The sequence below is a fragment of the Mercenaria mercenaria genome, chromosome 3 (genome assembly GCF_021730395.1).
Source record: "Mercenaria mercenaria strain notata chromosome 3, MADL_Memer_1, whole genome shotgun sequence".
NCBI lineage: Eukaryota > Metazoa > Mollusca > Bivalvia > Venerida > Veneridae > Mercenaria > Mercenaria mercenaria.
In genome coordinates, this window is record NC_069363.1 from 60,275,707 (window position 1) to 60,298,847 (window position 23,141).

General features: G+C 35.2%; 1 protein-coding gene across 1 annotated transcript in view; it reads left to right on the forward strand.

Annotated features, from left to right (window-relative positions):
- Positions 1–537: 537 nt before the first annotated feature.
- LOC123524601 (cell cycle checkpoint protein RAD17-like) overlaps positions 538–23,141 on the forward strand; it is a 43,107-nt gene continuing 20,503 nt past the window's right edge. The window contains exons 1-8 of the mRNA XM_053538697.1: positions 538–627; positions 13,823–13,963; positions 14,428–14,667; positions 16,467–16,541; positions 19,617–19,776; positions 20,310–20,443; positions 20,661–20,713; positions 22,472–22,597. Coding sequence (XP_053394672.1) covers positions 625–627; positions 13,823–13,963; positions 14,428–14,667; positions 16,467–16,541; positions 19,617–19,776; positions 20,310–20,443; positions 20,661–20,713; positions 22,472–22,597 — 932 coding nt within the window. The 5' untranslated portion in view covers positions 538–624. The remainder of the gene's footprint in view (positions 628–13,822; positions 13,964–14,427; positions 14,668–16,466; positions 16,542–19,616; positions 19,777–20,309; positions 20,444–20,660; positions 20,714–22,471; positions 22,598–23,141) is intronic.

Genomic DNA, 23,141 nt, shown 5'->3' on the forward strand with positions numbered 1-23,141 from the left:
TTAAAAATGAGAGAAAATGCGTTACCATGGAAACACGAGCCCCGCGACATATACATTTTAAGCTTTTATTAGAAAGATAACGTGCATACTAGTAAAATTATCAATTATGCAGACTTCTACGGATATTAATGAAACTAAAATACACTGAAAAGTGTTAAATATCCGTATTTTCCTTCTTCTTTTAATATGAAATACCTTTGGAGGGTCATGTTCTTCAAACCTGGATAAAAATTGAACTTGAAGGGACAGAGACAAACGAAATTGAGATTGTAGCAGTTAAAACTTCATATTACACGAAATACAAAAATGTGCTGCGGTTCAACTAATTTGAATTTACCCTTGTAACAAGGTAACCTACCTCCTTAAATGTGTGATGATTAATTAAGTATTGTCTTTGACAATTAAGTCTCCCTGAATTAAAACCTTACATATTATCTACTAGATTTCATATCGACTTAATGGGTACATTTCATATTTTAAGAGGGTACATTTTTAATTTCCCGACCCTACCTGCCGTTTAGATAGCCAAAACCTATAAGTAACTTTCCTTCCTCTTTTTCAGGAGATTTTCAATTTTCGGTGAAGTCAGTCGAACGTGTTTTCTACCAAACGACATGAGAAACAATGGTATCGTAACAACACCGTAGTTATTTCCTGAAAGGCCATTAACTTTGCTGATATTTTGCAAAAGATTATTCATATTTTAAGATATTTTCGTTTTCTAGCGAGACGGGTGTTCGTAATTCGGATAATCCAGATTTTGGATAGGTTGGACATCTAGTCTAGCTAGATATACAGTTTGTTAAACGGTTCTGATGCGAAATATGCAGAAATATGCAGAATTAAAACCATGTAAACAGAGTGATATCACTAATCAAACCATTGCTTAATCATTCTAAGTGACAGTTCATCTAAGTGACAGTTCATAGAAATTTCATCTCCGTGTGTTGTTTTAAAGTTGGCAGTGGCTAGGGTTACGGTACCGTAATCCTAGCCTACCATTCTAGGATTACGGAAGTTCCGTATTCCTAGACAACCCTATGAGAATAGGCTAGGATTACAAAATAAAAGTTAAAATCTTTTTAATGAATATAGTAATGTTTCAACGTTTACATAACTACATCCAGGCCACATCACGAGGAGGCACTCAATTCATGGCCCATTTATTTATTTTTTTTAATTTCCATAAAAAATAATCGGGTTTTTTTTTGGTTTTTTTAATATTGTAATTTTGTTTTTGTTTAGAAACATTGAAACATTACTATATTCATTAAGAAGATTTTAACTTTTATCATTCATAATCAGTCATCAAAAGCGCATAAATAACTGTCCCATCTATATTTTACTTACTCAGAATGGCAGATCGATAACACGAAATAATACGACAGGCATGAAAAGTCGCTATTCTAAATGAAATAAGTAAGTTTACAACATCAGATTCATTTATGCATGTCCTAACATATATATTTGATTCCTCTTAAATACTTCCATAATCCTAGCCTATTCTCATAGGGTTGTTTAGAAATACGGAACTTACGTAATCCTAGAATCAGAGGCTAGGATTACGGTACCGTACCGTAACCCTGTTTTAGTTTTCTATACCTCATAGGCCTAGGTTTATCATTAAAAATATACCAAAATGTTCTAAATAAGTAGAAGAAACTTCAAGGTGGGTTATTTTCTATTAAACGGTATATTTTGTCCTGTATCACATGTAATTTGACGGTTCACGTTCTATTTTGTAGAACTAAGAAGATATCAAGCTTCTTTTTCAAAAGTATTTTGGCATTACATTTATGGTTATTGTGTGTCTAACATATTTCTCCAGGTACTCCGGGAGTTGAAAGTGTCACAAACCATGTACATTTCAAACAAATGCAAAAATTTGAAAATGAAAGTGAAAGTAGAGCTGTCAAAATGACAAAAAAATGTTAAAAAAGGTTTTAAAAATACTAAACTATTTTTCGTTTCCCAAATTATCAGATTAGTATGTTAGACACACAACAAAAACAAATTTAGAGAAAAAATATGTTTGAAAATAAGTTTGATATTTTATATAAAATAGAAAGTGGACAGTGGAAGTACAGCCTACAGGTGTTGTAAGACAAAATACATATATTACCAAACAAGGTGATCTTTAAAGAAAGTATTTTCAACTTCTTCTGAACAATTCCGTATATATACGTGTTCTGAATATTACGGGTCTGTCAGGTATAATTTCCAAAATGAAAATTTACCTGAGGGGAGGTCTCAAAAGCTTCACATGATCCTTAACAAAATAATATTTCATAGCTAAAAAATTCAGATTCAGAGATGTGTATATTATTTATATACTGACAGGTTTAACTCATTATAACTTTTTAACAGATAAAGCTATTAGAAAATGGTTTTCACCATTGTTTCTCTTAAAAATAGATCTTTCTAACAATATACAGCATGTGCCATTTATTTAAAAGAAAAAAAATTGCTTGTGATCGCTACATGGACTCACCTTTTGCTTTAAAATGTTTTGAATCCATTTTTGATCTGACATAAGATAAACCATGTAACACAATCTGAAGATGACATACGCACACAAGTGGGTAACACTGTCTGCAATATTTTTCCAACGCAGCTATGACATGATCATGCAGCTACTCTTAATTTTGAAAACAAAAAGGCGGTACAGAATCATTATTTATTGACCTTTCTTGTGAATTTAAACCATCTAGGGTATGTTTTGCATGAAATTTGTAGAAACATGTTATATTTATAATTCAATTAAATTCATACATAAATGAAACGTTGATCTTGAAATTGTGCTACGAACTTCGTGTTACATCATCAGTTCCTCATGAGAGTCAGAACGCAGATGTTGTGGTCTGACACTGGTTAGGTAATCAAATGGGGTGATGCCATAACTTAATGTATGCAACTATCACGAAATAAAAATAGCGTCAGTTAAGTTATGGTGGCCAGAACTAATTATTTTGTGTTGTGCAGATTGGGTTTAAATTGACCGTGTCAAAGTGACATGATTTGGAAGTACTGTTTACATGAAACAGTCAGTTTTTTTTGTAAGAAACAAATTCTTTTTCAGATTTTATATCAGATTGTACTTTAGTTTAATATTTTTAGCTCACTTGTCACAAAGTGACAAGGTGAGCTTTTGTGATCGCGCGGCGTCCGTCGTCCGTCCGTGCATCCGTCCGTCCGTAAACTTTTGGTTGTGACCACTCTAGAGGTCACATTTTTCATGGGATCTTTATGAAAGTTGGTCAGAATGTTCACCTTGATTATATCTAGGTCAAGTTCGAAACTGGGTCACGTGCCATCAAAAACTAGGTCAGTAGGTCTAAAAATAGAAAAACCTTGTGACCTCTCTAGAGGCCATATATTTTACAAGATCTTCATGAAAATTGGTCAGAATGTTCACCTTGATGATATCTAGGTCAAGTTCGAAACTGGGTCACGTGGGGTCAAAAACTAGGTCAGTAGGTCTAAAAATAGAAAAACCTTGTGACCTCTCTAGAGGCCATATTTTTCATGAGATCTTCATGAATTTTGGTCAGAATGTTCACCTTGATGATATCAAGGTCAAGTTCGAAACTGGGTCACGTGGGGTCAAAAACTAGGTCAGTAGGTCTAAAAATAGAAAAACCTTGTGACCTCTCTAGAGGCCATATTTTTCATGAGATCTTCATGAATATTGGTCAGAATGTTCACCTTGATGATATCTAGGTCAAGTTCGAAACTGGGTCACGTGGGGTCAAAAACTAGGTCAGTAGGTCTAAAAATAGAAAAACCTTGTGACCTCTCTAGAGGCCATATTTTTCATGAGATCTTCATGAAACTTGGTCAGAATGTTCAGCTTGATGATATCTAGGTCAGGTTCGAAACTGGGTCATGTGGGATCAAAAACTAGGTCAGTAGGTCTAAAAATAGAAAAACCTTGTGACCTCTCTAGAGGCCATATTTCTCAATGGATCTTCATGAAAATTGGTCAGAATGTCCACCTTGATGATATCTAGATCAATTTCGAAACTGGGTCACGTGCGGTCAAAAACTAGGTCAGTAGGTCTAAAAATAGAAAAACCTTGTGACCTCTCTAGAGGCCATATTTTTCAATGGATCTTCATGAAAATTGGTCAGAATGTTTACCTTGATGATATCTAGATCAAATTCGAAACTGGGTCACGTGGGGTTAAAAACTAGGTCAGTAGATCTAAAAATAGAAAAACCTTGTGACCTCTCTAGAGGCCATATTTTTCATGAGATCTTCATGAATATTGGTCAGAATGTTCACCTTGATGATATCTAAGTCAGGATCGAAACTGGGTCACGTGGGGTCAAAAACTAGGTCAGTAGGTCTAAAAATAGAAAAACCTTGTGACCTCTCTAGAGGCCATATTTTTCAATGGATCTTCATGAAAATTGGTGAGAATGTTCAGCTTGATGATATCTAGGTCAGGTTCGTAACTGGGTCATGTGCGGTCAAAAACTAGGTCAGTAGGTCGAAAAATAGAAAAACCTTGTGACCTCTCTTGAGGCCATATTTTTCATGAGATCTTCATGAAAATTGGTGAGAATGTTTACCTTGATGATATCTAGGTCAGATTTAAAAGTGGGTCACGTGCCATAAAAAACTAGTTCATTAGGTCAAATAATAGAAAAACCTTGTGACCTCTCTAGAGGCCATATTTTTCAATGGATCTTCATGAAAATTGGTCAGAATTTTTTATCTTGATGATATCTAGGTCACATGTGCTCAAAAACTAGCTCACTTTGTCAAATAATAGAAATAACGACGTCATACTCAGTTCAACACTGGGTCATGTGGGGATAGGTGAGCGATTCAGGACCATCATGGTCCTCTTGTTTATTTATGACAAAAAAAATATTGAAACACTTTTCAGACGCTGTTATACAATCATGTGTATTTTTAGCTCGACTATTCGAAGAATAAGTAGAGCTATCCTACTCACCACGGCGTCGGCGTCGGCGTCGGCGTCACACCTTGGGTTAGGCTGAAAATAAAATTAAGTTTGTTTGACCTTTACCGACCGACCCGAGATTTTGGCCCCGACTCAAAATATTTTATTGCAAAAATCAAATCAAAATTATTTTTATTCGGTGTCAGCGCGGTACCGCGATCCGTTGTCTTTCCGTGATTTAACCTTTGCGCTATTTTTTGTACTTTGCGCTAATTATCACATGGACGCCCGGACAAGCGTTTGTTAGAACTCAAAATGGATGTTACATTCGCTGTTTCTGTGGTAACGCCTGATAAAACTGTCAAAAATTATATTAGAAAAGTTAGCAGAAACGACAGGTGGTACGATGTATTTGACATGTGTACAGAAACTCTCGATTTGCCACAGAGATACTACGATGACTTTGAGAAACTTGTGGTAATCGACGTTTCGTCCTCGAGTACCAAGACGGAAGTCTTCCATCCAGATCCTTATGATATCATATCAACGTTAACAGACTTTGATAAAAAACTGAAGTATGTCACATTTAAATTCAGCTCGACAGAAGAAACTAGCACTGCCACTGGCACTCACAATGCTTTTTCAGTTCTCATGCAACAAGGAGGGGCACTGAAAAATGCCAAGAAAAAAGAGTCAAATAGTCTACGATTCACAGGTGTGAATATGCTTTGTGTAGTTTTTGTTCTATTTAGAAAGCAAAAATTTTTTTCTGGCATTTTCCAATGTCAGATTTATTTACGAGTTACGGAGTATGTCAAATGTTGATATTTTACACGTTCATAAGTAGTATTTAAGCTGGAATTTAGATAATGAGAAGACTGTGAAATATCTTAATTCCACTCTTACCAGGAGTTGAACCCACGACTTGCGAGCATATTTGGGACAAGAAGATTTGACAAAAATATGCAGCTAGTAGTATACTCAGAAATGTTGCATCGATCAAGAAATAACTCTGCTCCTACCAGATTTGAAATAAACACATTGCCTTGTATAGTATAAGGAGTGCAGTTAAAAATATAAAAAGCCAATGCTTTGATGCCTTTGCGGTTCAATATCAAGTGGTACTAAGTGTCTGCTAAAACCAACAAATTGCAATTTATTTAAACAGCCCAAATCATTGTGGTTGCCACGTGCAGCCATAAAAGTGGCGTGTGCCAAGAGAATTTAATATTAAAAGAATATATAGAAACTCCCTGTCAGGACTTTGATACATGTATAGCATGAAGTTTTGCTATGTCACAATTTTTTTTATTTTAAATATTTTTACATTTTTCAGCCAAAGACAAATTGTATAATGATGTTTGTACACATATGTGGGCATCAGAATGTAAGTTCCCTGCGTCAATGTTAGAAGAAACTGTGAAAAAGTATGTGGACATTGTAACAAATGCTATGTGGTACCTCGACGGCAATAAGGAGAAGATAAATGAACGTGCAAATCATTCTGCAAATGTGAAGCCTTTACCAGACAGGTTTAGTTTTATTAATTTATTAGCTCAACTATTCGAAGAATAGGGAAGCTATCCTACTCTCCCCGGCATTAGCGTCACAAGTTTGTGTACCACCCCGGCAAATATTTTCAAAGTCCATTGAGACATTGCTTTCATATTTTGCATACTTGTTTACCATCATAACCCCAGTCTGTAAAAAAGGAAGTGGCAGCTCTATCAAGCATTTTGACTGAATTTTGGCCCCTTTTGTACTTAGAATATGCTTAAAGCTTTACTCATAGCTTATATTATACTATCAAGCACTGAGAATAGTCAAGCGCCATGTCAACTGACAGCTCTTGTTGAATTAATAAGCATTTGTTTTTGAATATCGAAATTATTATTATAAGCAGTTTGTTTATTGAAATGATATAATGTGATGCTCAAAGATTAAGAATGTCAGATTTAAATATTTAATTTATCTCAAATAAAGTATTTCATTGCGTAACTTTTCTTCTGGTGTATTTACCTAAATATTAAAGTAAAATATTTCGACACTGTCAGAGGGTATAAAAATTTATAAATGCCCGTCGTGGCATCCAGAATTTAATACTCACCTTTTATACTCTTGTGATACTATTGCTATAAACGAAAGTATTATTCAGAATGGGGATAGTTATTATCTATTTTGTCATGATGGTTTACCTACAAATGTACAGTAAGGTAATCAAACCTGCAATGCCAGATATTTAAAATACAACTCCATGACTGCAATATAATTTAAGTACTGGTATCTTGTCTTGAAACATTGAATTTTGAACAGTGTATTTTGTTATATACCAGGGTATATTACAATTACAGTTTTAGACAGCTGAATCTGTCATATCATTTTTGTTTCTATATATATATTTATAGGTTTTTACAAAACTTCAATGACTACAATGACTGGAAAAAGAAGAGGAAAAGAGCCCCAAATCTTGATAGTAAGGATTTGAAAATGCACAGTGGTTTAATCTTCAAACTGATATCATCATCCTTCACAGAACAGTGGGGAGGTTTTAAATCCGATCTCGAGAAGTTGGCTATTTCTATTGATTCTTATGCTGAGTTCTTGAATCATGAATTAGGTATGCAGCAGAAGAGACATGCTCTTGACCATCCAGTAAGGCAGGTAGGAAACAGTTGTACACTTGAAAGTCGACCTTCTTGTGACACGATAAGTCCAAAGTATTCTATTTTAGATGGAATCCTTTCTATGAGAGAAATATACCAGTACATACTTTTTGATGAGGCAAGTCATGTTGCCGAAGAATTCAAAGACTACAATGAAAAGTACTTCTTCTTTCAAAAACTTCAGCTTTCTGTGCCAATAGATATATTACGGTACAGTCCAGGTGGTCCAGGTGGAAATGTAGTAATGCTTTGGAGAACACCAGTTGATCGATCTGAAAAGGAACTGATGAACATGTCACTTAGGGTAGTGGAGAATGTAAAGCCTTTACTGCCAGAGTATCATACACGGCAGATGAAATCTACGTTTGTGAATAAATTCCAAAACCTTCCAGTAAAGCTCGCACCTGCAATGTTACGCTTCATCTATTCTGAATTGACTTTAGATGCCTCGGTAGATCAAAATCCTGCATTAGATGAGAGGATTCGACAGGCCGTTATATCAGACGACACTGATTTGGTGACTGATCTAAGGAGCTTGAACAAAGGACGGCCAAATGATACTTTTCAGGTATTTTTTCAACACCTGGCACAGAAAGTGGAAGCTCTTTCTGCAGCGGATGAACGCAGGCATAATGTGGAACACTTGTCCCAGTTTATTAGTATCAAAGACTTAATTAAGCAAGTAGAAACAGATTTGCCAGACAACACACCAGTACCTAGTGAGTCTACTGTACTGTTCTCATTTGTACCCAAGAATTCCCATAGGAATGCTGCTAAGCTGTACAAGTCCCATATCCCACTTCAATTTAAGATCCAGACAAGACAACTTAGAAGTTCCCATCAGGACGATCATTATTGTGCAGCGCAGTTTAAGTATATCCGTCAGTATGCCATCAAGTATAAGGAGAATGTAACATTTCTTTGTGTGGACGACAAGGCGAAAGTAGATTTTGGGGAACCTGGGTCAGCTATTTCCACCGGAGTCCGTGGTAAAAAGTCTCTTGTACCTGTAACATCAACCTTGTCAGCCCTTGATCATGATCTCCAGTCCAAAGGGTCTATAACACCTAGTGTTTGTCTCAATATTTGTATCCCTGAAAATATCGAAAGCTCATTTTATAGAGGAAGAGTCACCGTGACATACAAAGACTCAGTGTTTCAACCAAGTTCACCTTTCAGACATGGAATTGAAATTCAACACACACTGCAGAGAGATCATGCAGTTGTGCCTCCAATTTTGATCATTTTTTCAGATGGAGGGCCGGACCATAGAGTTACCTATCATTCAGTCAAGTTGGCTTTGATAATTCTCTTCAAAAGACTTGATATTGACATTTTAATTGCAGGTAGAACGGCACCAGGTAATAGCTGGTTAAATCCAGCAGAACGCATTATGTCTGTTCTGAATTTGGGCTTACAAAATGTAGCACTTATGCGTGAAGAGTCGACAAGCGAAATAGAAATGACTTTAAAAGGGGCGAACTCGATGGCTGATATTCGAAGAAAAGCAGAAAGAATTAGAGGCTTGAAGGCGTCTTGGGTTGAGTCTGTTCAGCCAATCATCCATACACTGGAAACTAGAACTAAACGTCTGTCCTTAAAAGACAACTTGTTTCAAGTCCAAGCCGCAGCAACTGATGAGGAGGTCCAGCTCTTTGAGGAACAACTAAAACAAGTGGTTGATGGTACTATAACTCTTGGCCAGTATCAGGAGAAACATCTGAAGTCCAAACTAGGTTTGTTTATTCTTTAAAAATACTTTACAATGTCATAATAAAGACATGTACTTGAACATGTATTTCAAGAGTCCTTAGTCTTGAATTTAAATTTATTATTGAATGTTCATTGAGTCATTTTCATATATTGCAGGATTTATAAATATTGCTGCTTGCAGCCATGTTCAATTGATATATTTACAAAATTTATTAATTATGAGGAAATAGTAGATATTAAATGAAGGCAAAATTTTGTTTTAAAGTACTGAAAGTTCGGAAGAAAATGTCACAACTAAAGTATATTTAATTAGATAAATTTTGCTTAATTTTTCTATATTTTAAAATATGTTTATAATACAGTCAGATCATTTAACCCCTATCGTACTGAACAATATTGATTCTGCCTTTAAGACCAGTGTAGATCATGATCAGACTGTATATCTGTGCAGTCTGATCATGATCTGCATTGGATTATTTGCATAATAATATTTGTAGACTACAAACAGTTCCTGTCAGATCACTGTAGGGAGAGGCAATACACCTTCCAAATTAGGAAATGTAATGATGCTACATGCTGCACCCCACGGCGTAGTGATACTCAGTTTCCTTGGGTACCAGACCCAGAGTTATTACCTTCTGACAACAGCCATTATGCGAAGTTTGAAGACCTAGTTGGAAAGGACACGACTGAGAAAGACAAACCGTCAGGGTTAAACACTAGAGCATCTGTTGTTGCAGAGAAGCTTCAGGTATTTGTCAATTTTTTTATTAGCCAATATTTATTTTAAACTTTGTACTGGAGGCTTAATGAACTATTCATTTGTTATCAATGTATAAAATGCAGATAAACTGTTTTTAAACACTTCTCCTTCTTGCTTTGTACCAATATTTTCATCTCTTTATTAACATTCTTGTTAGTTGACGTGCAATGTCAAGGTCCCCAGCAAGGGTTTGACTGATGAATGGAAGATAGATAGATAGATTTAAAAACTTATGATACTTTAAATTTGTATTTCTGTATTAAACAAGCACCAATATTCAGTTGATTGTTTCATAACCCTTGTGTTTTTTTCATAGGGTATCCGTAATGCTGGATTGATAGCCCAGAATGTAAGAGCAGTGGTCACTTGTTCTGAGTGTGAGAAGCCTCGGTGTGTTTATTCTACTAGAAAGCTGGGAGCTAGAGAACTTCGATCTTTCACCAGAATGCTGGAAAAATATGACTATTCATGTGGTTCACAGATAGTCCCAGAAGGTATTTATCTGACATAAAGTTTCAAAATAACAGGAGATACACATATCCGGGAGCATGATTATTTTATTGTACAGTTTGGTGTTCAGTAGTTTATTAAGCTGTACCATTCAATGAATACATCTGGAAATTGATAGAATATTAAATACAAAAAAAAATATATTTGAGAAAATAGTTGATCCGAAGTGAGAAAATATTTCATTGTTTAATAAACTTTTTGTATGTTAAATCCTTTCAGCTTTGGAATTTGCTTTTTTTTAACAGGACATGTTCTGGAAGGTGTTGTCAGTGTGAGGCTTCAGATGGATTGTGCTACACCAGTTGAATTCCCCTTTTATGCTGACAAGAATGCTGTGAATGTGCGCAAAGATACATGTTGTCATACATGTTGTCATTGTGCTGCAGTTGGAGCTGAACGAAACACAGAGCTTCTGACGAAGTACCACGTAGTATTACCTGTCTGTCAACAGTGTGTTCAGAGTGGTAAACAGGCACCAAAAAGATCCCTAAGAAAATGAAAAATTACAGTATTAAGTATATATACAGCCACCTGTGACAAGTTTAATATTCTGATGTGAAATCCGTTTCAGACAATGTAGGAACTTATCAGTAGTTAGACAAATTGATTTTTGTCGGAACATGTTAACAGTGTGTTTTTGCAATTTCTGAAGTTTTTAAATAGCCAGACGTATGAATGTATGTATAGCTTCACAGCTCAATGATTTATTTCAATTTAATTTACATGTTTATGCCTGATAGGTATGCTTTTATTTTTTCTAGTCTGAAATTTTTGTGCCAAGTTCAGTATATTAATAGAAAGAAATCATTTAATCTCATGAAGACAATATAGAAAATTTAATAGTATCTGACAGTCTTTAGACAAATTAATTTTTGTAAGAACATGTTGACAGTGTGTTTATATATTTAAATGCCTGAAGTCTTAAAATAGCCAGATTTGTGAATAAGTGTCTTGTTTAACAGTTCAGTGATTTATTTTTTATATATTTTACATGTTAACATGCCTGACAGGTATGATTTATTTTTCTGATCAGAAGTTCTTGTGCCAAGTTCAGTATATTAATAAAAAGAAATCATTTAATCTTACGCAGATGATAAAGGAACTTAGTACTAGTCCTTAGACAAATTAATTTTTGTCAGAACATGTTGACAGTGTGTTTTATATATAAATGCCTGAAGTCTTTAAATAGCCAGACTTGTGAGTACGTGTCTTGTTTAACAGTTCAATGATTTATTTCTATTTATTTTACATGTTTACATGCCTGATAGGTATGTTTTTATTTTTCTAGTCTAAAATTCTAGTGCCAAGTTCAGTATTAAAAAGAAATCATTTAATTGCATTCAATGTTTTCTGCTTTTCAATGACCCCCTCCCACTTTTTAGAGACTTGGGACTCTCACAGTAGAATTTTAGCACTTTAATAAATGCCAAACTTTTGCTAGTATACACATGCAGAATTGTGCATACAGATCTACACTACAGATACTACATGCACAACTACAAAGCAGGTACAATGTGCAAATCTACTGAGGTGTGGTTAGGTCACAAGCATATACATTTAGTGTTAAAGATCTATATATATTAATAACAAGCATACATTTGATACAGCATCTTCAGAGATTAACAATAAGCACTGAATAGGTGAAAAATTGACTTTATTACTGAGACCACACAAAATCTAAAAAATTGAAATATAATAAAATTATTTACCTACCTACCTACCCACTGTAAAAATACTGGGTCGGTAAAGGTCAAACAAAGATAATTTTAATTTAGGCCTTAAGTTTTTCGTACCAGTCCACATTTTGACAAAGTCTTTTGAGATAAAGCTTTGAAACTTTCAACACTTGTTTCCCATCATCATGGCCAGTTATAGGCAAGAGCACATAACTCAATCAAGGATTTTGGCTGAATTATGGCCCCTTTTGACTTAGAAATCATGGTTAAGTTTTTCGTACCAGTTCATATTTTGACAAAGTCTTTTGAGGTAAAGCTTTGAAACTTTCAATACTTGTTTACCATCACCATGTCTAGTTATAGGCAAGAGCACATAACTCCATCAAGGATTTTGACTGAATTATGGCCCTTTTTGACTTAGAAATCTTGGTTAATATTTCATACCAGTTCATATTTTGACAGTCTTTTGAGATAAAGCTTTGAAACTTTCAACACCTGTTTACCATCATCATGTCCAGTTATAGGCAAGAGTACATAACTCCATCAAGGATTTTAGCTGAATTATGGCCCCTTTTGACTTAGAAATCATGGTTAAGTTTTTCGTACCAGTTCATATTTTGACAAAGTCTCTTGAGGTAAAGCTTTGAAACTTTCAATACTTGTTTACCATCACCATGTCCAGTTATAGGCAAGAGCACATAACTCCATCAAGGATTTTGGCTGAATTATGGCCCTTTTTGACTTAGAAATCTGGGTTAATATTTCGTACCAGTTCATATTTTGACAAAGTCTTTTGAGATAAAGCTTTGAAACTTTTAACACCTGTTTACCATCACCATGTCCAGTTATAGGCAAGAGTACATAACTCCATCAAGGATTTTGGCTGAATTATGGCCCCTTTTGACCTAGAAATCTTGGTTAAGTTTTTCGTACCAGTTCATATTTTTTGTAAAGTGTTTGACATATGGCTTTGAAACTTTTATCACTTGTTTAGTATAATAGTCTCTATCTGTAGGAAAGAGAACATAACTCTGTCATCTATTTTGGCTGAATTATGGTCCTTTTTGGATTTTGAAATTGGTTCTGTTTTCATACAAGTCCATGTTTTGTCAAAACTATTTGACATATGGCTTTTAAACTTCGAACACTTGTTTATCATTATGATTTCCATCTGTAGGCAAGAGTACATAACTATTTTGACTGAATAATGGCCCTTTTTGGACTTTGAAATTGGCTCTTATATTGCCATTTAGTGCAAGACTTACCGAAATCAAAGTAATACAGGAACATTGTTTGTCTAATCTATTTATTTCTTTTGTCTGAATATCCGTGGAAATATTTTGACCCCATTCTTCAGATGAAACTTTGCCTGGATGTTCCTTGGGCGGTCCTCTACCGGTTCCGCTTGGCCTCCAGAGCTATAATTAGAAGTTTTAGCTGTTTGGATTCTGCAGGGCTCAGTTTTAATTGGATTTATTATATTTTGGTCAAAAATCGCAAGTTCCACTTGCCTGGATGAGTGGATTTGTTGAGCCCTTGGAAAACATAACATAGCATGACATGAAGTTTTATTCTTTGTTACAGAATAGAAAACAAAGTAAATTGACAAGTTTGTGGGCAGATGACGGGGACGATGATGACTGTATTATCTTGGATCCTCTCCCTGTAACTTGTTCTTCAACCAGGAAGACAGATAAGCCAGTTATGAAAGTGTCAAGTACCAAAGTAAGTGTCCATTTTCAATATCTGTTTATGGGAAAAAATAGTCTAGTTGATCTCTAAGCTGTTGCTAAATGCTGTTAGCATTTTTGCACTTTTGCATTTGCTCTTGGGATTAGAATACTGTAGAAAAGAGCGACACGTGAATTCAAAACCTGCATAAATATTAAGAGCCATTCACTTCATAAGTACAACCAACTAAGAAGTGCAAATTCTAAAAAATGAAATCTGTTTTTTTTGCGAATAAAACTGCAAAATAGATGTTAGCAAAAATTTCCCAGTCTGCAGAAGCTCAGAAAGTACAACTTATGAGATATACCTTACTTCTTTTAGACTTAGATTTCCAGTGTAAAACTAGATGAGAATTTAGGGTGATTATAGGTGTGACCTTTTATGATCTAGTATACTTAACTGAGAATATCTTATTTGTGTATGCAAGTTGTAAAACCTTGAATTTTAATTTTGAACAGAAAGCCAGTCAGTGGGTGTCCTCGGCATTTGATGGCTTTGACGACATTACTAGTGCGAAATCCAAGCCACCGAGACAGCCCAGCTTTTCCAAAACTGAAAAAACATCAAGTCTGAAGAGGCCTCACCATGCTATGTCTAACGGACATGAAGGGTTTTCTGCACAGAAAATAGTCACACGTAGAGCTAATTCTTCACCAGACATAGCTTTGTGGTCAGAAAAATATGCACCAGGGAATCAGGTTAGACAACTATCGTGAAACCATTATTTATATTAGGATCTTGAGTCTAAAATCTATTATAACTGAATAAGCAGAGGGGCTACAGCTATCAAAATAGAATAGAATGATTGCCATGTTCAGTAGTTGAGTCCAGTTCGTGGGTTAAAGGTCAATGTCACTGCAAACATGTCTTTATGGTATGGCTGGATATTGCATAAAAATTCACTTTTCCATTTAAATAATGTACTAGTGGACATTTACTTTTTATGCCAGCATATAGATTTGCCCTTGTCCGTCCGTCCGTCGTCCTTCTGAGAATGTTGTGTCGCGCCTAGCTCCAAAAGTATTTGACGTAGAGTCACAAAAGTTTACAGGAATGTTGGTCAGCATGTGTAATTGTGCACCTGGGGTTTCGCGTCTGGATTTATTCAGTCGTGTAGGAGTTATGGCCCCTGACAGTAAAAATTTGGTCATGTTAGTGTTGTGTCGCGCCTAGCTCCAAAAGTATTTGATGTAGAGTCACAAAACTTTACAGGAATGTTGGTCAGCATGTGTAGTTGTGCATCTGGGATTTCACGTCCAGATTCGTTTAGTCGTGTATGAGTTATGGGCCCTGACTTGGTAAAAATTGGTCATTTTAGTGTTGTGTCGTGCCTAGCTCCAAAAGCATTTGATGTAGACTCACAAAACTTTTTCAGGAATGTTGGTCAGCATGTGTAGTTGTGCACCTGGGGTTTCGCGTCTGGATTCATTCAGTCGTGTAGGAGTTACGGCCCCTGACATAGTAAAAATTTGGTCATTTTGATGTTGTGTCGCACGTAACTCCAAAAGTATTTGACCTAGAGTCACCAAAGTTTACAGGAATGTTGGTCAGCATGAGCAGTTGTGCACCTGGGGTTTCGCGTCTGGATTCATTCAGTCGTGTAGGAGTTATGGCCCCTGACTTAGTTAAAAATTGGTCATTTTAATGTTGTCTCGCGTAGCTCCAAAATTATTTGACCTAGAGTCACCAAAGTTTACAGGAATGTTGGTCAGCATGTGCAGTTATGCACCTGGGGTTTCGCGTCCGGATTCATTTAGTCGTGTAGGAGTTATGGCCCCTGACTTAGTTAATAATTGGTCATTTTAATGTTGTGTCACCCGTAGCTCCAAAATTATTTGACCTAGAGCCACCAAAGTTTACAGGAATGTTGGTCAGCATGTGCAGTTGCGCACCTGGGGTTTCGCGTCCGGATTAATTCAGTATTGTAGGAGTTATGGCCCCTGACCTAGGAAAAAATTTGTGTCCTTTGTCATATAGTGGGGGCATCTGTGTCCCAGGGACACATTTCTAGTTTAAAAAGCAATCTTTAGTATATACCATCAAAGGAAATCATTATTCCCTATGCTAAATGTGACACTTCATTTATACACAAAGGCCTCTTGTCTGTTCCAGTTCTTGAAACCTTCCTTTTAATATTTGAATGTGTTTTTTTTTCTTCAACATCACAGCTACATATACATTTGATAACAGTGGCAAATTTGCTACTAGGTTGGAAAACCAACAGACCAGATAATATTGTCATTCTTTACATTAGATTGGGGAGTTGTGTTCTTTTCAATCAGTGTAGTGTAATAAATAGACTTCAGCATTTGATATTTTATTTCCATTGAAACTTTGAATTTAGACATGAGACATTTAAAATAGACATTTAACTCCAATTTGATATTTGCATTATACGATAATAATCTTTAAAACAGTTCTAAATGTTATTTTAACACAGGTGACTTGAAATAGATTTTAAGTCTTTTGATGTTATACTATGATTTCATCATTGTAGGGAGATCTGGCAGTCCACAAGAAGAAAATAGCTGATGTTGAACAGTGGATTAAGGGACACTTAGAAAGAAAAAAGGTGCTGGTTATTTTGTATCTGTCTGTGCTGGGAACATAACTGCATTATGATTGATTCAGAATTGATAGATCTCAGTAGTACTAAGTTAAAATCACCAGTCCTGCTACATTCTGCTACTTTGACACTTTCATGTAGAAATGACCATATATTTTGCTAGAATGGTATATATTACAGGAAAAAATATTATGTAGGATGTTTTAAATAAACATTCATTGTTTCATATTATGACAAAGTCTTGTGTCATATCAGAAATTTTCATGAGGGGTTACTTTTGATATATTGGCTAACTGTCAATACAGTACGTCCAAGATGAAAAGTCAATTTTTCGCGCGACCTCGGTGACAAAAAACGATTGACTGTGTCCTTTTGCGGTGTCCCAAACACGCTAGCACATCGAAACGGACACCGAGTCCGTTATCGGCTGCCTAGCAATCGCCGGACACGGTGCGTCGCGGTGTACAATTGCGGTGATTCTCCGTGTTCAGATCGTCTCAATTAATCCCGTTCTTGATTGTAGAAAGATAATTTTTGCTCCTATATTTTGTTTAAACAATATTGTTTTCTGTTTTCAGGTGAACTCTAAGCTTATAAGATGTGTAATTATAAACTGTTTTGTTTCCTTTGTTTATTTCATAGTTGTATGTAAAAAATGTTAAAACGTCCACTAACAATTACTACTAACATTACATGTTGGAATAAATGTTTTACTCACCTCTGTTGCAATTAAACTGCTTAAGTCTTTCTTTCGTTTAGCATGTTTGCCAATTTTCACATGTTGCGAAATTATTTGGTAAGTTACTTATGATTAATAAGTTCATGTTGGTATAACAAGTGCTAATTAGGTAATTGTCGACATCAATAAAGAGTATTTAAATTTTATAGTTTTCGAGTAAAACTTCTTTCTATAAAATGCAGTTTCAAACAGTTAATTTTAACTTCAAGTCATGAAAATTGTTCGATGTTTAAATCAATATCATTTTCACTTGTACATGTAGCCTAGTTTATTTTCAATTTGCAATGATTTATTATCGTAAAATTTACGATGAAACAAGGGATAAATCAAAAGTTATGAAGCAATTGTTTTATATTTCAGGTACACATCAACTACTAGTATATAATAAAAAATAGAAGAGAAAAAAGAAAACAGAAGTGAAGTTTCGGAGCAAGACGCGGTTGTGGCTAGTAATACGGTCCCGCACGGTCCTAAAGCTAGTCATACGTGAGGCACGTTCAGGTAGACAGTCTTGCTTGGACTACAAGAGTAGTGATAATCACATACGACTAGATTTTTGGCCGTCGTGCGGGACTGTTCACTACAGGATGTTTTAAAGCCACTAATAAATATGTATCATTTCCATATGGTTTATAATAAATAATGAAAGCGTAAAGTAGTTGTTATCTATACTTACGGGTACTGGTAGAAACTTTCAACAAGAGTGAAAATTACAGCACAACACCAGAGGAGGGAAGAAGCAGAAAACGAAAATCGGGCTTCTATATCTTTTATTAATTCACTTTTTTTCTATACAAAATTTAACGGAATATAATATTTATTAGGCAGCACAAACAATTCAAATAAATAAAGCCAAGAATGATTTACACTAGAAAGAAAAAAATATTTTGCTATGTTGCGTTCTCATATAATGCTTCCATTTGATTTTATTTCTTATTCATAACATGTACATAAATACAAACGATACCAACAATCGAAGATTATTTACACAAAATACAGACAGACATATTCTATAAATCATCATGTAATAATCACACACATAACGTGACAAATACACTTGCAGTTGTTAAATAACAGTATATTATTTCATATTTGTTCTGTTCCCTTTAGTTATACACAGAAATTTATGAAAAAGATCATACACTTATTGAATATGCAATATTCGATATGAAAGTTCTTAATCTTGGCGAAAATAATACAGAATGGAGAATAAACAATTTTTGTCAGTAGCGAATACATAATATGAATTATATAATAAACACAAAATAATTTCTGTAAGCATTGCCGATACACAGGTTTTTATTTTATATGAGGCTATAAACATATATGACATTTAATGCTAATAAAATTATGTTTACAAAAAAAATATTAAATTGTAAGTTGTTGCTTCCAAGGCTCTTACTCAGCACTATTTTTCGTAATCTTGCCCTGAAAAAAAAAAGCAGATAAAACATAATTTTTAACAGCTGTATATGTTACACATTAATAGTTTCCTGAAATCTGAAATGTCATGTGATATAATTCGATTAATTTGTTGTTTCAGACATGTAGACAAGCATCTAAATGTTTAAATGGATAATTACTTTGTTTACTTTAAGTGAATACCACTGTTTTCTTTCCCCAGCGAAAACTTTAATGCCGATATTCTATATTGCATTAAAATTAAATTTCAAATTCTTTTTTGATATTTACAAAAGCAGATAAATTCGTTACAAATTAACAAGTTATTCAAAAACTATTAATTTTAACTGGTAACTTACCTCTTAAATAATTATCTAACTCCATGCCAAACTGTGAACGAAGATTAATCGTTAGGGTTTTAAATAACGTAATCGTATTAAAGTAATTGTTTGTATAACAACAGAAGTTTGCAACAAACATACAAAACTGCAAAAGTGAACTCTAAATAAAACAACTGAATTTACAAGTTTTATTGTTTATGAAGCACTGTCTCGTCGTATACGCTTCGTGTCAAGTGCTGTACCTGCAAAATACGAAAAGTTTCCAAAATTACCTTGCAGACGAACATTGAAACTGAAAAATTACGATGATATTTTGTGTTAACATACACATAAATATATCTTTTAATTTTTGGTTAAAATAAAATGAAAAATAGCATGTTTTAAAACAATATCATGAACACCGCAATCCGCCGCGATTTCACCGCGAAACAGCGTGTTCGGCGAGCACTGTGTCCGGACACGCTGTTCACCGCGATTTGCGGTGAAATCACCCAGCTGGGTGGTCAAATTTCTTTGCTTGTCGCAAAGCCACTATGTTGGTTTTCCCATGGCGCGGCTCATTTGATTTTACTGTAAATATTTTTTCTTAACCACTTACAGCTTCCACCAATATTGTTACTGACTGGTCCAGCTGGTGTGGGAAAAACTGCTACAGTTAAAGTGCTTGCAAAAGAACTGAGATGTGAACTGCATGAATGGTCCAATCCTCTAGCTGAAGACTATAGTGAAGGCTTCTTGGCAGAAAATGATTGGAGATCTAGTAAGATATGATACCCATACTTACCAAAATAAGCTGAAATTTTTATCTGAACTGAAAAGGATCTTATGAAAGATCAGTACTAAAATTATATGAAGTAGTTATTCTCTGTAATCCATTATCTCTTAGAAGAGTCCTGGCAACTTCTGTTAAATCATTGATATTTAATTAATTTTAGTGGGTGAATGAATCCATAAAACTAAATCTTGGTGAATAAAAATTATTCCCATACATTTTATTTTCAGAATTTGAAACCCACAAATTGATATCCCCACAAAATAGCTGTTCTGGGTCAAACCACAAAATTTTGTGCCAGAGAAATTAAAGGACAACAGTTTTCTTCACTGTCATCTCTTAAGATATATTTTTATGTTGCCCTAATGGCAGATTTTTTCTTATCATCTTGGTCTATTTTCCAAAACTGTCGAACTGTATGTGCAGCAACCTCTGCAAAATACAAAGCAAGGACATGTATGCTGTATCACGGCTGCATTGGAAATTGAAAGGTGCTTTGTAATGATGAATTTGAATTTCAGGATCTCGTGTTGAAGCAGGGATCTCGGGATCCCAAAAGTCACAGTTTCAGGAATTTCTTCTGAGAGCGAACAAGTATAACACACTGGATATATTTGGTGGAGGAATAATGACTAGGAGAATTATCCTTGTAGAAGTAAGTGTAATCATTGTGTTAGTATAACAATTGTAGCATAGATAGTTTACCTTGTGTAAGGGTTTGAGCAGAAAAGTTGTGTAGATAATAAGATTGATTTAACTTTAATTTACTCGAAACCTTCTGAATATGTATCAGGTTCCTTTTGGTTTAATGTCTGGATACTTTGTATATCTTGCAAAGGTATTGTTCAGTGAAGTAACATTTTATGTTTCAGGACTTCCCCAATATTTTCTACAGAGATGCTACCCCATTCCATGACATTCTCAGGTGAGTGAAATGGCATGGTTTTCATTTGCAGTATTTCAGTCCTCATTTTCGCTGTAAAGTTAAGAACTCATTTATTATGGACATGATTTTCAACGAATTGCTTATATATTAGAGTGAAATATATCTGATTATTTCATGTTGAAAAATAATACATACATATGATGTATAGTATTTGCACAGGCCTTGAAAAGTCATTAAATTTGATGCTTATTTTCAATGATAGCATTTCTGATTTTATCAAAATTTAAAAGCTATTTTTATGCCCCCGAAGGGAGGCATATAGTTTTTGAACCGTCTGTCTGTCTGTCGGTCTGTCAGTCTGTCGGTCTGTCCGCAATTTTCGTGTCCGGTCCATATCTTTGTCATCGATGGATGGATTTTCAAATAACTTGGCATGAATGTGTACCACAGTAAGAGGACGTGCAGTGCGCAAGACCCAGGTCCGTAACTCAAAGGTCAAGGTCACACTTAGACGTTAAAGGATAGTGCATTGATGGGCGTGTCCGGTCCATATCTTTGTCATCGATGGATGGATTTTCAAATAACTTGGCATGAATGTGTACCACAGTAAGACGACGTGCAGTGCGCAAGACCCAGGTCCGTAGCTCAAAGGTCAAGGTCACACTTAGACGTTAAAGGATAGTGCATTGATTGGCGTGTCCGGTCCATATCTTTGTCATCAATGGATGGATTTTCAAATAACTTGGCATAAATGTGTACCACAGTAAGACGACCTGTCATGCGCAAGACCCAGGTTCGTAGCTCAAAGGTCAAGGTCACACAGTGAAATATATCTGATTATTTCATGTTGAAAAATAATACATACATATGATGTATAGTATTTGCACAGGCCTTGAAAAGTCACTAAATTTGATGCTTATTTTCAATGATAGCATTTCTGATTTTATCAAAATTTAAAAGCTATTTTTATGCCCCCGTAGGGAGGCATATAGTTTTTGAACCGTCTGTCTGTCTGTCGGTCTGTCAGTCTGTCGGTCTGTCCGCAATTTTCGTGTCCGGTCCATATCTTTGTCATCGATGGATGGATTTTCAAATAACTTGGCATGAATGTGTACCACAATAAGACGACGTGTCACACGCAAGACCCAGGTCTGTAGCTCAAAGGTCAAGGTCACACTTAGACGTTAAAGATCATTTTTCATGATAGTGCTTTGATGGGCATGTCCGGTCCATATCTTTGTCATTCATGCATGGATTTTAAAATAACTATGCATGAATGTGTGACACAGTAAGATGATGTGTCTCGCGCAAGACCCAGCTCCATAGGTCAAAGGTCCTAATCTCTAACATCGGCCATAACTATTCATTCAAAGTGCCATCGGGGGCATGTGTCATCCTATGGAGACAGCTCTTGTTGAGTATGAATTTTCGTTTGTAAATTTTTGTATGCAAGTCTGCATTTAAAGACTATGCCTGACAAAGCCCATAATGTCCCATTTTCTGCAAACAGTTCTTATTCTGAGGCTAACATACACTGTAAATGTTTCAAATTTGCAATGATACCAATGGTCTTTAGAGCGGGCTGGTCACTGTTCACAGGTGGCCTTACACACAGTTCTGCTGAAGTGCACGGGAAAATTTAATTGAAATAGCAGAAGGCCATATTGGAAATAAGTTGTATGTGTACTCTTAATATGTCACCTTCTTAAAAGAAAGTTATTATTATTATTATTTATAATTTTTATTATTAACTATTAATAATTTTCTATCTTTGTCAAAATACATGTGTTTATTTAGGAGGTATGTGCAGGTTGGAGGAAGCCCATTGATATTTATAGTCAGTGACAGTACAAGTGGTGAATCCAATGAGAGATTACTCTTTCCGAAGGAATTACAAGCCCAGCTGAATATAGAAAATATCAGGTATCACTTTATTAACAGTGATATTTACATTGTAAGACATTAAATAACTCTGTTTCTACTCCTGCGGTTTTAATGCTATTGATCTTGGTATAGGTAAATGTAGAACTTCGATTTATGATGGGGGGCCTCCTTGCAGGACTGGTACAAGATCGCTGACTTCAAATCACTTGCTCCTCACTGATGTGGGTTTTAACCTCACTGGAGGCATTGAATTCTTTATGTGTGGAAGCTGTGCAGCTGGCTTACAGAATGTCAGAGGTTCTATCTAGGCACCCGCCTGTGACGAAATAATGCATGGAGGGGCACCTGGGGTCTTAATCCACCATCAAAACTGGAAAGTCGCCATGATTATAACCTACCATAGATACTTGTGTATAATGCATAGTTTTTTTTTTTAAAAGCCCCGAATTGTGGGTGAGTATTATACACAGGTATAGGCGATTTTCCAGCTTCAAAATAAGTTTGTTTACGGTTTGCAACAAGTACTATTAATATATTAATATACAGAATACCTCTTAACTGTTGCTATATAAGGTTTATTTAA